Source organism: Leuresthes tenuis, unplaced genomic scaffold, assembly GCF_036924035.1.
Source record: "Leuresthes tenuis unplaced genomic scaffold, fLeuTen1.0.hap1 SCAF_9, whole genome shotgun sequence".
In the NCBI taxonomy this organism is placed as follows: Eukaryota; Metazoa; Chordata; class Actinopteri; order Atheriniformes; family Atherinopsidae; genus Leuresthes; species Leuresthes tenuis.
In genome coordinates this window covers 15,844,748-15,858,447 of record NW_027325363.1, presented here as the reverse complement: position 1 = coordinate 15,858,447, position 13,700 = coordinate 15,844,748, and the positions used below count along the sequence as shown (strand labels likewise).

At 39.5% G+C, this 13,700-nt stretch overlaps 1 protein-coding gene across 1 annotated transcript in view; it reads right to left on the bottom strand.

Moving 5' to 3' along the window:
- The window catches only part of LOC140314382 (cGMP-inhibited 3',5'-cyclic phosphodiesterase 3A-like), a 59,720-nt gene that overhangs the window by 21,458 nt on the left and 24,562 nt on the right, over positions 1–13,700 (bottom strand). Inside the window, exons 2-3 of the mRNA XM_072392548.1 lie at positions 8,651–8,701; positions 2,115–2,360 (exon numbers count right to left, since the gene is read on the bottom strand). Coding sequence (XP_072248649.1) covers positions 2,115–2,360; positions 8,651–8,701 — 297 coding nt within the window. The remainder of the gene's footprint in view (positions 1–2,114; positions 2,361–8,650; positions 8,702–13,700) is intronic.

The window sequence follows — 13,700 nt, the reverse complement described above, 5'->3', positions numbered from 1 at the left end:
CCTAACTTTGACACAGCTGGTTCTCTTGTTATGACCACAGTTAAGGTATTCCACTTATTCTGAAATAATTTCCCCCACTAATTATAAAATCTGCTTTTTCTTGTGGCCCATTTTAAATGGTTTTGTATCTTATGGGGACCATTCACTCTCACATCAAATATACAGGCTTTTCTGGTGGCCTGTGCTCTCTATCCATCTAGACTATTTTGGTGTGAGCTGTTGAGCTTTGGATATCTGGTTTGTAGGTCTTTCCTATTTCTGATTTAATGTTTTTTTTTTTTAAATCAAACTCACCAACTAAATCCCATGTAGACAGATGCATAAATTTACTAATTACAAAAAGCTTGTGTGTGTGCACAGCTGAAAGGAGCTGTGTCACTATTGACTGCTTAGATAGTGTATGGAGAAGACTACACAGTAAGAAAGAATGCTTTTTGGAGAATACATGGCTTGTTTTCTCTGCACAGTGAATGACTGCTGTCGCACAGCTTAATGCATCAAGTCAATGCTGGTGTGCATTTTTTGTCTACATGCTTTTTCTTTTTTTTTAAATTCAGGGCAATGCACAGTAGTTTGCATTTGGTGGATTGGTGACCAAAGATTTTACCCTACTTTTCACAGTAAATTGTGTAAACTCTGAGTATAAAGGTTATACTGTATAAGGTATACACTATAAAGGGAATATAGTCATGATACATACATACTGCATAATCAAATGTCAGCTCACTATCTAGTCCATGACATTGTGAGGGGTGAATGATTTCGGAGACAGTGAGGATCTTGATGCAACCGTATGCAACAATTCTGAAAATGTGTACTTGGTTTAAATGAGTATGGCGACATGTTTATAGCTGACAGACACTACTAACTTACCAGGCGGTAGAAATGTTTCTCCTCTCTTGCAAATAATGAAACTAAATGGCACATGGCCTTCAAAGCTCAAAAAATAAAATGAATCCAACAAAAAAGAGAAAAACTCAACAGCAAGAAGCGTGCATCTACTCTCAATAAGAGGCTTATGCTTGTAATGAATGTAAACATGAATGTAAACCTGAAGAAGACTGCTCAACTCAGAATGTTTGCTCGCTGATGGGCGTTAGGTGACTTTGAACCTATCTCTCCATAAGCTCAATCAGTCAGAATAGACAAAATAATTGTAACAGACACATAGGTGCAGTTATAGAATAGCTGGATTGCCTTTTGTTAGTGAAGCAATTAGCCTCAAAAGAGAAAACATATGAATCGAACATGTTTCCATAAAGCGGTTAGAAGCAAACATGTTGTCATTAACAGTGTTGTCAGATGGAGCTGGCAGAGGCTGCATTGCCAGTGGTTGTAACTGAGTAGGAGAAGTAAATGACCTGACAAACCAGGAAAAAAACTAAAGAAAAAACTGCCCTGGACATTTACAAAAAAAAAAAAAAGATTTCTTTAATCTCTTACAAGGTCATTATTATTAGGTTATTGTCAGCTGAGACTAAAAACAGCTGTTGGGTCTCCTCATTTGATTTTTTGCCTTGTCAGACGCAAAGGTGTTTCTCCAAAACCACCTCTCGCAAACGTAGCGTGCTTTTATAAGCAGTTGGGTCATGATTTATGGACAGGGATGCTGTTGTTGAGGTTTTCAAATGTACCTTTTGGCACTTTGAATATCACAAGACTACTCCCATCTTGTTCCACAATATTCGATGGAATGCAGATATCTCCTGAACTTAGCAGCACACGCCAAAAACAACCGACATGTGTAAAGAATTTACACACCTTGAAAAAATCTTTGTCCATTAATACAATTTTACTACATACCAGTTCACAAAAAGCTGTTCATAGCATGCTCCAGACAGTTCAAAACCAAAATTGTCATTGCCATTGTCAGTAATTACATATGTATTGATTTTCCAATTTGCATGATTCTGTTCTGTACAACAGAGTTAGCAGTGTATGAATGTAATTTCTGTAATTCTTGCAATAAATGCTAATGTTTCCAAGTCATCCTATTTAATCAGTCAATACAATCCTATTAGCTGGTGGCAAACCTTCAGTTTACTTCTTAATATACTTTGATAATATCACAAAGTTCAAAGACACAGGAATAAACAAAGTGCTGAAATGCTAACCTTGGGAATGGCCAATCTCTCTGATTTTTCAGGCCCATCCTCCGAATCAGAGCAGGTGTGTGTGTCTATGGGGATGCGAGGTCTGTGGAGCGGCTGGAGGCTGATCTGGGTGCTGAGGAGGTTGCTGACAGCCTTCAGAGAGCTCCAGGTGTTAGGAGGCAGTGAGGGGTCTGCCAGCAGGTCTGAGATCAAGCCGTGGGCCTCTCCCATCACCGAGATGTCAACTACCATACTGGTGCCTGAAGACTGTGTGGCAAAATGAGAGGAAAGGAAAGCAAAAGTAAGGACGTACGGTGAGATGAGCACTCTTTATCTATCAGTTTTGATCTGATACAAGGATGATGCATGGAACAATTGTTACACCACATTGGTATACACAGCTATTTTATCATATAGAAAGAAAACATGAGTGTGTACTGGAGACAGAACAACACCACTGTGTTGTGTGAGCTCAGTTTTGTGTCTTTATACTACAGCCATAATCACATTACACTTTAGTACAAACATTCCACAGAACTTTACAGCAAAACTATGATTGCTGTTGAACTGTACAAGAACAGTAGGTTAGTGGGGAGTAATTAATGACAACATAGAAGAGACATCCAGCAATAGATGAAGAATAGCATGCACCACTCCCACAGCACTGCCTCGTGTCTAAATTTAGCTGTTACTCATTCCACATATTGACTGATAAGCTCAGAGACTCATCTGTGTCAAAGGTCAACCTTGTGTTGTTTCCGTAATGGAATCCATCATTCATGTTAGCATCTGCTAATTAGCTACTCTTTAGAGTCTAATCAATTTCCTCTCGCTATAGAATACAAGAGGCCACAAGCATACACAAGGCTTTGTAGTTTGCCAAGATGGTCCATATAACTGAGTCAGACATAAAGTCAGACGCAAGCAGTGCACATGAAAATAAGCTGACATTTCAGAATTTGGACATAATTCATAAACCCCACAAAAATGCTATTCTGTTTGAAAATCAACAACTATCTTGAAGCTATTTTCAACTATTACAAAAAGTTTATTTTTAAAACATGCAAGTCAGCCATTAAAAAACCTCAGACAATGCATGATGAATATATCCAGAGGAGAATCATTTTTGGTTTCTTCTCTTTTTCTGCATCGTGTCATTGACATTGTTCTAAACTTCAGATCAGGATTGTAGTGATGTCACTGATCATTATGTTTGAGTATCATTACGATGACAAAACACTGTACACCCATTTTGAGCAACTTGTTTTGGCTGGACTGAAGAATACACCTGAAACATCTGGTAAATTTGATTCGGAACCCTCTAAAAACTTTGCTACAACTGTACTCGATTAAAAAAATAGGTGTTTTCAAAAAATAACTTTGTTTTACATGTCTGCTGTTTTTCTGGAAGCAGTGAGGAGATTAAGAAAGAGACAACATTTTGTTTAACGGGATAAAGGCAAGAGTACCGTTCATTGTAACGTGTGATTAACATAATTGTCACACGGTGTATTACAAACCGAACCCCAATGTCTTCCTACACCTAAACAAAAACACTGTTTGCTCTCATAAAACAGTCACGCAGCATAACATATGATTATGTTGTAATTGTAAAACATAACAGCATGAAAATAGCATTCCTTTTATGCATTATACCTTTAAATGTGAGATGAACTAGAATATTCATTCATTCATCAGGTCTGAAAGGGAAGAATAGCCAACCTTATGAAACAGCTGATTAGTGCAGCTGAATCAAAGCATGTTGTTTTCCTCTCTCCACTTCTGCTCCCCTTCTGCATCTCTCTCTGCCCCACTGTGCCAGCACTTGAAGCAAATGAGCTCACATGATCACTCCATCCATAAGCCTCCGATCTCCCATCTGCCTGCTCCCCCGAGGCTACAAGGCTTGACAACTGGCAGCAACCTCTGCTTTTGCCACTTTGCTTTTAAACTTCTTCACTGTGGTTGTCTTTTGTTTGTACTCTTTTAAATATCCCGAGCTTGTGAGTTGTGTACATTTTGACATATTCTGCTGTCCGTTACATACACACATATTTGTTGTATGAAGATGAGCTCGCAGGAAAAAGTGGGAATAAAGAAAGTAATACGAGAACTGTCCCTTTCTGTATTGAGACAGAGTGACTGATGATTCCCATAATTTGCTTCTTTAAACAGATTGTATTAGCTCTTCAAACATGTCAAGGCTTAGGGCTGTGATGTGATGAGTAAATGTATCAAGCACAAAGAACGACAGTTTCCTGGAAGAGCATGTGGCTTTATGTGTGCATGTAAGAGGGTGCATGTGTCACCTCAACCTGAACAAAACCCATTAGACCACTCCAGAGCTTTATGACATCCTGCTATTGTGACATTCACCTATTACCTGGCAGTAATGGACTCTGTTTAGCTAATGTCAGGGAGTGAGTGGGATAGTAGGAGCATGAATCTGTGTGTGTCTACAGACACCCACCCACCCACACATACAAACATAGATGTGAGTATTGAACCTGTGTTATGGTTTTGCCCTTGTTACTCTCAGATATTATACTGCCCAGATTTATACTACGGCTTTTACAGATCATCTACGATACTGTTTCACTTTAAAGTTTAAAACGCAACTTGTAGTATATGTGTGCTTTAGGTATAACATGCAGCTGATGGTGTGCCACTGAGCGCCAGAGACACAGTGGAGAGGCAAAGGCGAGGGAGAAGGTTATTGATTCCTCCCAGCATAAAGGCCCACAGGATACAGCAGGGGGAGTGATGGTCAATGAGTAAATCAACAGTGGGCACAGGCGAACGTGTGTGTATGTGTATATACACACAAACAGGCATGAATGTACCAGAAGTGCCCCTTGGGATCAGTCTATCAGGCTTTCAGGCTAATACAGTGCATGCTGCACACAGAAAGATGGGTCGTAATCCTTCAACAAATGCAGTGCACTGTAACAGAAGACAATATCAAAGTCTGGCCTCTGATGTACACAGATAAATGAAACAAGATTTGTGTATATCAAGCTCCTAAGAATAGAAAAAGCTGATTTGTATCACTTGTCAAGCCACAGCAGCAATGTCAAAAGGTAAACTAATGCCAATTTACAGTTGAGATAGGGTTTCACTTTTAAACTGGCACACACAAAGGGTGGTCAAAACAACGATAACCAGATGTTTTTACTCTAACCACAAAGCTTAGTCAGTCTTATACACTGCCAACAAAAACACCTTAATATATGGGATAATTTGATGTACTGTCCAGTAAATTGAACTCCATGATCACTTTAACTTTAAAGCAGCCAGTAGTGCAAGAAACGGAAAGTCTACTGTAAAAGCTACAATTTAATTTTAAGAAAATATGTTAATATTACGACCATGTTCTTTAACACCAGTTCCAAGTTCAAAGCTAATTTCACACTAATGGCAAATATAACAGACACTGAAGCAAATTTTCACTGTTGACACTTGCTGAAAAAAAACCTAACCAGCAATCCACCCTTATTCTCCTCTCCTTGAGGCAATTATTTTTCCTCTGGTTTCTCTTATCTGCCATTGCCCCCCTATCTCAGTTTTTCCTTTCTAACCCGGGCGCTCTCCTGAGAGACAGTTAGGAAACATGGAGGCAGATCAGGCATAAAGGCAGATGGTGAGAGCAGAGAGGGAGAGATAAAGAGAGAGGCAGTGACAGACATACAAGAAAAAAGGGAGCTGAGTCCACAGGCAGGCCATGGCCAGTCAAGTGAAAAAGAGAACAGCTCACTCTAGCAGACCAGCTGAGCTCCTCCACAGTCGAGTCTACAGTACATCTACTGTAAGTACGACACTGCAGCAGAGAGTTTCCTGTTCTTGTTTCTCTTTCAGCTTTAAGAACCATTTTTGAAGCTGTCAACACAGCATGCCAGGGGCTAAGCTCATGTTCTATTATATATCAAACTTAACAGACTAATTAATTGATTTATTAATAATGACTGGCAAAGTATGGAGGAACCACATGGCATGTGAGTCGTGTATCTTTGAGCTGGACAAGATTAAGGAACACAATACTTCATTTACGTTTAGCTTTCGTGTTTTTAAATTATATTCAACTCAGATTCACAATGGGCAAAATTGTTGCTAAGGCCAAATCAATGACTATTAATCATTCACTTTTGAGTCAAATGTAAAATAAGTATGCAAACCATTGTGCTAGAGTGAGATAAGGCTCAAATAACACACCCATCTTCATATGACATACCTCACGAGAAATAGTAAGCTACCCAACCTAAGAAACATAGTAACACTGACTCTCTTCACAGTGTCGTCACTGGTCTCCCACGTGCGTAATTGACCTAAAAACTACGAGCTGAATTTAGACATTGCTTCAAGTTGTCCTATTTAAACCATCTCATCATCACTGATTAAATGAGGCTTGCACACACTCCTCTTTGTGCACGCAAACACACAAGAGTATAAACTCAGCTCGAATCGAACCAATACTGAACCTGTTTGGGAAGATGAGCGTTATCCTGATGTCTACCCGTGGTATTTTCTGAGTGGCTCCTCTGCATCCTTTGCATTCACTTTGAACTTCTCAACCGCGAAACTGCAATCTAGATTCCTGTAGATGCACGCAGTCTTACGCTTTCATTCCCTACTTTCAACCTGGTTCAATAAGTAACACACAAAAGTCTCAGTTCAAAGCCGCTGACATTTAAAGTAGCACTTCCTCGCCTGCTCTCCTCCTTTCTCTCCTCCTCTCCTCTGCTGCTTCATGAACCTCCCTCCATCCTCTCACCCGCCCCTGCCTCTGTGTCTGCCAATTGCAAATGTTCAGCAGTGGCTCAGGGATGAGAAGACCTGCAGTACTTAGACATCAGTTGTATTGAAAATACCTGGTTGCCAGGATACCACAGGACAAAGATCAAAGCGACTTGTCTCTGGACCATAAAATAGTTGTTTGGGGCTCCGTTGACCACAGTTATCCCACGCCTACAACTTGTCGAGTGTTTCCTGTGATAGCAGCTGATGCATGACAACCAAGCAGTGAGTGAGGTATATTATCGGAAAAGCCCCTTCAACATCAGGAAACTGAGATACACATTGATTCAGTAAAAGTCTGCTAAGGCAGGTTTGTTGTTAGCTGAAGCAGCAGTTTCATGTTGAGCATTTAGAAAATCAAGTGTCACCCGAAGAGGCTTTTTGTACAGACCATGACCACTCAGGGGTGCTTTGGTAGCAGGAGGAGGACCTATTCAAAATTAGTTAAGTGGTGGTTCATTCACCCCAAGAAATGCAGTAAAGGATATTTATATGTTTCTTTTTTTCTTCACTATAAAAAAGTGGTTCATTTAATTTTTGCTATCTTAATTCTAGCTAACCTGACTCTTGCATGAGCTCACTTCCCATTTGTAATGGCTCCACTTCCCAACCTAAATTCTAAAATTTTGAGAGCCTCAGACCAAAACAAGTGTTATGTTTTAAAATTGTGTTTATATCAGCGCAAAATTAAGTTAGTTTCAGTCATGTAAATATGTTACCAATGCTGAGAAAATCAAAACTCAACCTTGCTGCTTTATGTATATTTTAGTAGCTCTCAGTTCATTATTTCACTTATCTGGATAAGATGAGTACATTTTATTTATATAGTGCCTTTCTAGAAAAGGATCACAAAGTGCTTCACAACAGTCAACAGTACAAAATGCAAATACTAAAACACAACAACATTATCCACTAATTAAAAGCAAGCCTATACAACTAAGTCTTGAACTGCTTTTTAAAAGTTTCAATAGAGTCCACAGATCACAAATGAAACGGTAGTGCATTCCATAGTTTAGGAGGTGCAACCTCGAATGATCGAGGAACAAATTAAACAAAATACAAACACAATCAGAAATTAAAATGTCTTCAGAATGGAGAGAATTGATATTTAAGCTGAGAGTAAAAACAAGATCTAAAACGTGTCTTTTGTTTTGTGTGGGGGAACTCACAAAGTTTGATGAATTTTGCAGCACATTATCTGACGAATCATCTATGTGAAAGTTAAAATGTCCAATAATAAGGAGTCTTGACAGTTTCAATGTGAAAGACAAAAAGTCACTGTTTTAAGGGCCAAAGATGTGTCGTATAGCACAATCTGGCCCAAATGTCATAACTGGCTTTGATATTGGTTGTAGCAAGTGTTGCCAGGGCCAGCTGTTGCCCAAAAGTTCAAAGAAAATGCAAATTTGGGTCATGTCTAGTTGATATTTGGTTAGTATGAGCAGCAGCGCTCACCTTGGGTCAACATTGTGATATAAGGTTGAACATGACCAGAAGAAAGCTGCAGATGTGGGCTTTGCTGGGGCAAAAATTTCTTTGGTATCACAGACAAGATATGTTGTGCGAATAAAAATAATTCACTCGTTCCCATTTGGAGAGTCAGTGGGAGAGCAGGAAATAAAAACATTGTGACCTTAATCTCGCCAATTAAACAGAAACCTACATCTCTGCCACTTAGACATTTAGCCAATAATCAAATTAGAGGCTACGAATTATGCCAAAGGCACACACATGCCTCCTGCTCTTTCATTATGGTGTGCACTGACCTGGGATCTGCTTAGAGGTCTCTTGTAGTCCCACTCTGGCTGGCCCATGATCTAGAGATAGAAGCACACAAACAGAAGCCACTGTCAAAGGTCTGTCCACCTCATGACACTATAAACTGCTGACTGAGCACAGAACCTCTTTTCTCTTCTTCTATTGGTTCTCCTTCTTGCACGCCTCCTCTATCCCTCTCTACATCAATTCATCTAAAAATAAAACAAGAACAGGCGCTGCTGATGAAGAAACAGAGAAAGACGCATCGCCCTCAATGCTGGAGGGCTGATCCACATATGCCTCTCCTCACCCCTCAGCCACCATAACCTTTATCTCTGCCTTTTCTGTAATGACTTTAGATTTTGATGCAGTACGAGAGAAGTGTTATTCAGAGTCACATTCAGATGGCTTTCAAGTGATTTTAAATTACTCTAAAAACAACAGTAAATTTGTTGTCTAATCGAAGGATGAATTGATATCAATAGCTGAACAAGTAAAAAGCTCAAATCCTCCAGAAATTTTTTTTATTCAAAGATAAATAAGAGGTCATTATTGGAGTTAATTGACTTGAGGAAGGCACAAAAATGATGTAATGCAACAACAGTAGAGTAAAGTGTACTTCCCTGACCTACATCTCACACTGCTAACAGCTGGTGTAGTGACGAAGACCAGATATTTCATATCCTTTTGTACCTCACAATGACTACGGTTTAGCTTTTATGGTTCCCATTTGTTTTAGAGGGCATCACACTAGTAATGATAATACATTGAAGCAGTCCTACTTGGATTGCTGTACAAATTAAAAACAAAATGACACTCAGCCACCCTGAGATAGAAACAGTGAAAAGACATATCCTACTAAGCATAAAATACAAGTTTATAGCTATTCTATTTATTTAAATAAATAATCAAGTGTTATCTTTTTTAATTCTCAGGTTGTTCCACAGTTGTGAAGCCCTTATGTCTCAAGCCCTGGGGACTGCGAGCAACAGATGGTCTGCAGATCTGAGAGCACAAGCGGGAGTGTAAGGGGCGAGGAGGCCGATGATGTCAGATGGAGCACGGGCGCTCAGTGATTCAGAAACAAGCTATGAAATTTTAAAGTCAGTGCTCAATACAACAGATAAACAGAGCAGTGAGGTGAGACTAGCTCCCACGTGCTGCTTATCCACTCTGAGGGAGGCTGGTGGTGCTCAGGAGCAGCCTGGAAAAAACATGAATGACAGTTTGTAGACAACAAAATGGAAACAATGATTTCATCTTTTGTTGTACTCCTGAATTTACTGATGGTTGCCATGATAAGGCTAAAATGTTTAGGCGCATTTTCTTTATTCATCCTATAAATCCATACCAGTTTCTGTGTGATGACAACCACTTTGCATGCCTCTCTATTATTAACATGAGCACAAAAGCGTAGCAGAGCAAGAAAGGGATGACCAGAGACGCTAATCCAGAAACCTGTTGTGTAATGGATCTCCGGCCCCAGACTCACTGCTTTCAACCAACATTGTACTTATCTACTTCTCTTCAACTTCAACTTCGCTTTCTTACTTTTCTACTATCACCCACAAATTGTTAGTTAGGCAATAGAAAAGCTTAAACATTACTATCTCACAATCTACAACCATGGATTGTGATATGACTATGTTTTGGTCAAGGGAAATAACATATGTATCGCACATTTTCTGGTGAGACTGGACTGAGTGGCATCCACGGGTTGCGCTGAGCAAAAGGCAGCTAAAACAGATGAAAACACCCTTCAAGTTGTTGCCCCAAGTTTAGGAGTTTAAGTATCTCTGGGTTTTGTATACTGGCCCATCAACCTTCCTCCTGTGTTTTATGACGTACAGGAAATATTGTGCTCCCCTCTGAATCTGAAGTAGCGCTGCATCCAACACACTGTAGAGGTTGGAAGTCAGAACTCATCATTTTCAAAGGCAGCAACACTGGATGAACCTAACAGGATAAAAACAAGGCCTTGCAATAAAGAACACTAGTCAACATTTATGTAGTTGACTTAAAAGAAGGAACAGCTTAAAATGTGAGACAGGTACCCCGTCACATGTTTTTAGTTGATAAATAACAAATGAAAGATATGGCTTTTACTGTGTCCGTTGCCTTTTTGGGTAATGGCATGAAATACAACTGATTTACCATGAAGCAAATCAGACTTCTTCTGGCATTTTCCTACTTGGAAAATGGATGTTTTTTTGTTTTTTTTTCTAAATGCTGAACGATCTTTTATAAAGTGGTGAGGAGAGACAACAGAAGTAATGTTAAACAAAGAGCAGCGTCAAACATTTTTAAAGCTGAGAAGAATTTAAAGACAAAGGCTGACAAAACAAATCTTCCATCTTTTTCTTGCCGCTCTGCCATGGTTCAGTGATGCTGCTTCCTGGGTTAATACTTTAGAAAGTTACATGCCTTGCTGAGACGATAAATACGACAAGTATGAGAAAAGTAGATTATATTACTTCTATGCTTATTTATAAATCAACCTGGAATCACTTGATTGTAAAAATGCACACAAATCTGCTCCCCTTCTTATCTTACTAAATCATTTGGCTTTAAACATCAACAATTATCAACTAAAGAACAAGATATAGATTGAGTTGTTTAAAAGAGCACTGTCCAAGAGCTTATTCTTTCTATCCCATGAATAATCAAAATGGCAACAAAATGACCGTTAGTTGCAGCTGTAACATGTTATTTGCATGAAACATGGCCTTTAGGGCGATGTCACAGAATGGTTTGACATGACAGAGCTACCCTCACCCACTGAAGATGAGTTTGCATCTTGAATGGCAGATGAGATAATTTGTCTAATACAGAGGATTTGTGTTTTTAATGTGAATCACCATGGACAGGATCAACGGTTGTTTGGAAGAATTAAAAAGCGATTGCTGAGTCACACGTAACTCTTTCATCGTGTACACTTGAAATGTGATACATAGATAGAAATTTTTTGAAAATCCAAATTTCTATTTTAAGATAATAAGAGCGATGTTAAAGCAAGGATGCACAGGTCCAGAGTTTCTCCATGGTAGTGATCAAATGTGAAAAAAAGCCTGCTCTCTCGACACTTAAGCTTCCATCTCCTCCACAGGCTATTAAATCTTCTTCTGCGCTGTGCTGTCCCTTGACAGCCTCCATTACTGCCCAAATACAGTTCTCTTGTCAAGGCTGAGAAATCTGTGGCCTAATGTACTTCAGAGCCACATAATCTTTGACAGCTCCATCATTCAGTCTTAATTACACTGCCCCTAATTTCACTCATACAGTTTGTCCTGCAAAAAAGATAAATAAATAAAGGCAGCATCGTGTGGAAGCAGGGATGTTCCACTCACACAGCAGAGTTACTTCTTATTGCTGGGATGGCAGACACACACATGCAACAACAAACTGTACGCTGCAGAGGGAGCTCTTTTAGCTGACTTGAGCTGTTTTAGTCTTACAGGTGTTTGTGGTGCGCAGAGTGTTAACAGGGATTTGGGCTTCTTTTGAGCGGTTTCCTAATTTCTTAAGGACACACTACAAACCATGCTGAAATATGCCAAGTGTTTGGCAAATAGTTCTTTTGGCATGTTCTGACTGATGAAAAAAACACTGTTCCTAGATCCAAAAGATTCTTTCCTAAGTTGTCTTGTGTCGAAACAAACTTGATTCATCCATCCATTCAGAAACGCTCAGATAATGAGCAGGTGCAAAGATCACACGGAACTGAGTGAAAAGGCAGTAACTGGACAAAAAAAAACAGCTGTATTAGATTACATTAAAGTCTGGCTCCTTAGCAGTAAAATGTAATGAGGGTTGGCTCAACACTTTTGCACAGTACAGTGCAACTGTGCAGTGATCGCTTCCACCAACATGTGGCAAATCTAGTCCTTGTCACTCGAGAGAAACTATATGCTTCCCTTTAAAAGTAGAGGTATGTACTTATATAGCACTTTTCAAAATATGTTGAGGGTTGACAAAGCTCTTTACAGTGTGGTTCTCGTTCACCCACTCACACATACGCTCATACAGCACTTCTTATAACATACAGTACAATATGTGCTGTGCTTTGTTGGTTTTGTTCTGGGGTTTTTTTCTACAACCACACATCACTGCGCAAATTGAGGCAATATGGGGCTCAGTATCTCGCCCAAGGACACGTTGACACATAGAAGAGCTGGCAAGTAAACTCTCAACCTTCCAGCTGGAGGACGGCCGCTATCCGCTGAGCCACAGTAACCCCAAATGATCAAAAAACAATTAGAAATCGTGCCCACAACAAACACAAATAATAGGAAGCTTTCAGTGTTCACAGTTTGTGGGATTTGCATTTAAAAGGGCCAACAAACATGAAGAAAGGGCCGGAAAAAAAACAGTAATTAGATTTGAGAACTTTGACTCACTCTGTAACAAACGGGCTTCAACGAGGTCCAATTCTACTGAGTCCAAATGTAATCCCGAGTGATTAGACGTGCCTTTCCTTATCAGTGTATAATAAATGGCTTATGTTCATCTTGATTAGTTGTAACTTAAGTGTAGAACTGCATGTCCTCATCAATCTCATAATTGTAACTTATGAATATGAGCATCATTCAAACCACAATCTTGCAACTTTTAAGTGACTCTGACACACTTCTTTAGGAGAAGAGGCAGCCCAAGATAAGAAGATGCATTTCTTCAGCAGCCCAGCAGGCTGTTTGTTTTGTAATGTAAAATTGCTGGTTTTGTCAACATGGTACAACATGGTATTACAAAGTGCTTGATACAATCCCCACTTTTCTCAAATGTAATGAATTTACTCCCTTTGGAATTGTTTCCGGTTAAAAACGCATTAAACCTTAATCTGTATTTAAATCAACAGTAGGGTGTGTGTGACTGTGTGTGTTGTAGTGTGCTGCAGTGTAACAAATGTAAGTCCTAAACCAACAGACAAAACCTGCAAATGAATGTATGTGAGTCTATCTTCACACATACACACCTACACACACAAACACCCACAGAGCCAAAGGCACACACTGTGCACACACATTGACACACGTGATTTGTGTCACGACTCAGACACTC